At 42.3% G+C, this 2,723-nt stretch overlaps 1 protein-coding gene across 1 annotated transcript in view; it reads left to right on the top strand.

Annotated features, from left to right (window-relative positions):
* The first annotated feature begins 230 nt into the window (after positions 1-230).
* mpdz (multiple PDZ domain crumbs cell polarity complex component) overlaps positions 231-2,723 on the top strand; it is a 65,094-nt gene continuing 62,601 nt past the window's right edge. The window contains exon 1 of the mRNA XM_030779463.1: positions 231-413. Coding sequence (XP_030635323.1) covers positions 231-413 — 183 coding nt within the window. The remainder of the gene's footprint in view (positions 414-2,723) is intronic.

Genomic DNA, 2,723 nt, shown 5'->3' with positions numbered 1-2,723 from the left:
TGTCAGTCTAAATGAATAACTATGGATTACTTTAAACATCACCTTAAAGTCACTGGATACAGAATGTTGTTCAGAAATCCCTCAGCAAACTCAAAGCTCCATGCATATCATCCTTGGTGTGTGTGTGTTTGTGTGTATGTGTGTGTGTGTGTGTGTGTGTGCGCGTGCACACATATGTCTGAGTGTGTGTGTGTGTGTGTGTGCGTGCGTACGCGTGTGTGGGCTAAACCATGTGTTGGTCCACAGATACCCAGCGTGCCTTGCAGGCGGTGGAGCGGCTCCAGGCTCGGCTGAAAGAGAAAGGTGAAGTCCCTACAGAGGAGAAACTCAGCCTACTGAAATCTGTCCTTCAGAGCCCCTTATTCCACCAAATCCTCGCCCTGCAGAAGTCAGTACAGCACCTCAAAGACCAGGTAGGAAAGACTCTCGTTCTGAACTACATTGCCCAGAATGTATATGTCATTTAACGAGAGTCCACAAGAACAGTCTGAAGACTAGTGACTCTGTGCCCTCATAACGGCCTGTCATGAACGAAACCCTCTGATGCGGATCAAGCCAAAACTCAGCATGACAACTCACAACCAGGGTCTGCTCACAGGTCCATTCTGTGACTCTACTATTGAGTCATGTGACTCTGTAATGGTCTGAAATATTGCAGATTCCTGTTGTTCTGTGTCACACTTATAAACTCACTCAGATTGAAAGCTGACGCTTAGGAAAAGTACAGTGCAGTTCCGATCTCCCTGACTGAAGGAGTCAGAGAGATTTTTTCCTTCAGAACTACAAAAACAGAGTGAGGAGAAAATTATGCAAAACCATTCTTATAATGTCACCACACACAGACACACACACACACACGCACGCACACACACACACACACACACACAGACACACACACGCACACACACACACACTCACACTCTGTGTTCACTGATTCCTTCTCGGTCTCCCCTGTCTTTTGCCTTATGCTGGAAGGGACGTAGTTGTCCCAGCCTGATGTGGTTGTTTTTGATTGGGCTGAATATATTGAGAGTTGGTTTTGATTGGGTTGAATATGTTGATAGTTGGTTTTGATTGGGTTGAATATATTGAGAGTTGTTTTTGATTGGGTTGAATATGTTGATAGTTGGTTTTGATTGGGTTGAATATGTTGATAGTTGGTTTTGATTGGGTTGAATATATTGAGAGTTGGTTTTGATTGGGTTGAATATATTGAGAGTTGTTTTTGATTGGGTTGAATATGTTGATAGTTGGTTTTGATTGGGTTGAATATATTGATAGTTGGTTTTGATTGGGCTGAATATATTGAAAGTTGTTTTTGATTGGGTTGAATATGTTGATAGTTGGTTTTGATTGGGTTGAATATGTTGATAGTTGGTTTTGATTGGGTTGAATATGTTGATAGTTGGTTTTGATTGGGTTGAATATGTTGATAGTTGTTTTTGATTGGGTTGAATATGTTGATAGTTGGTTTTGATTGGGTTGAATATGTTGATAGTTGTTTTTGATTGGGTTGAATATGTTGATAGTTGGTTTTGATTGGGTTGAATATATTGATAGTTGTTTTTGATTGGGTTGAATATATTGATAGTTGGTTTTGATTGAGCTGAATATATTGAGAGTTGGTTTTGATTGGGTTGAATATGTTGATAGTTGGTTTTGATTGGGTTGAATATGTTGATAGTTGGTTTTGATTGGGTTGAATATGTTGATAGTTGGTTTTGATTGGGTTGAATATGTTGATAGTTGGTTTTGATTGGGTTGAATATGTTGATAGTTGGTTTTGATTGGGTTGAATATGTTGATAGTTGGTTTTGATTGGGTTGAATATGTTGATAGTTGGTTTTGATTGGGTTGAATATGTTGATAGTTGGTTTTGATTGGGTTGAATATATTGAGAGTTGGTTTTGATTGGGTTGAATATATTGAGAGTTGGTTTTGATTGGGTTGAATATGTTGATAGTTGGTTTTGATTGGGTTGAATATGTTGATAGTTGGTTTTGATTGGGTTGAATATGTTGATAGTTGGTTTTGATTGGGTTGAATATATGATTTGCAGGTTACAGGATTTGCAGGGTTTTGCAGTTTATTTTCCTGCTGATTTGTAGTGGAGGGGTTAGTCGTGTTTGTGTTGAGAATATGAGTCTGACCTTGGCAGCACAGTCCAGGAATCTTAACTATGCAGGGGGAGTACAGGAGATTATGAAATCCTCACTCAGTTTTCTGTAAGTATATGTGTGCGTGTGTGTGTGTGTGTGTGTGTGTATGTGTGTGTGTGCGTGCGTGTGCGTGTGTGTGTGTGTGTGTGTGTATGTGTGTGTGTGCGTGCGTGTGTGTGTGTGTGTGTGTATGTGTGTGTGTGCGTGCGTGTGCGTGTGTGTGTGTGTGTGTGTCAGGGCAGATGCTGACACTTTCTCTGTCCACAGTCCGTTATGTGAGTTGTGTCAGATTGTCATGAGTGTTGTAACAGTCCGTAGCTAATGGCTTACACAGAATAACAAACCCAGCAGTGTTCAGACCCACTGCATACTCTCAGGCTATTACCTTGATAACAATGTGAAATGAAGCTTAGCCAGCTCACATTGAGGAACGATGATTCAAACACACCAAGTGGAAGGCAGAATGGGAAAGGGAGAGAGATAGAGTTGGGGGGGGGGGGGGGGGGGGGGGGGGGGGGGGGGGGGGGGGGGGGGGGGGGGGGGGGGGGGGGGGGGGGGGGGGGG

The sequence above is a fragment of the Chanos chanos genome, chromosome 7 (assembly GCF_902362185.1).
Source record: "Chanos chanos chromosome 7, fChaCha1.1, whole genome shotgun sequence".
NCBI lineage: Eukaryota > Metazoa > Chordata > Actinopteri > Gonorynchiformes > Chanidae > Chanos > Chanos chanos.
This window is presented reverse-complemented; position numbering and strand designations above follow the sequence as displayed.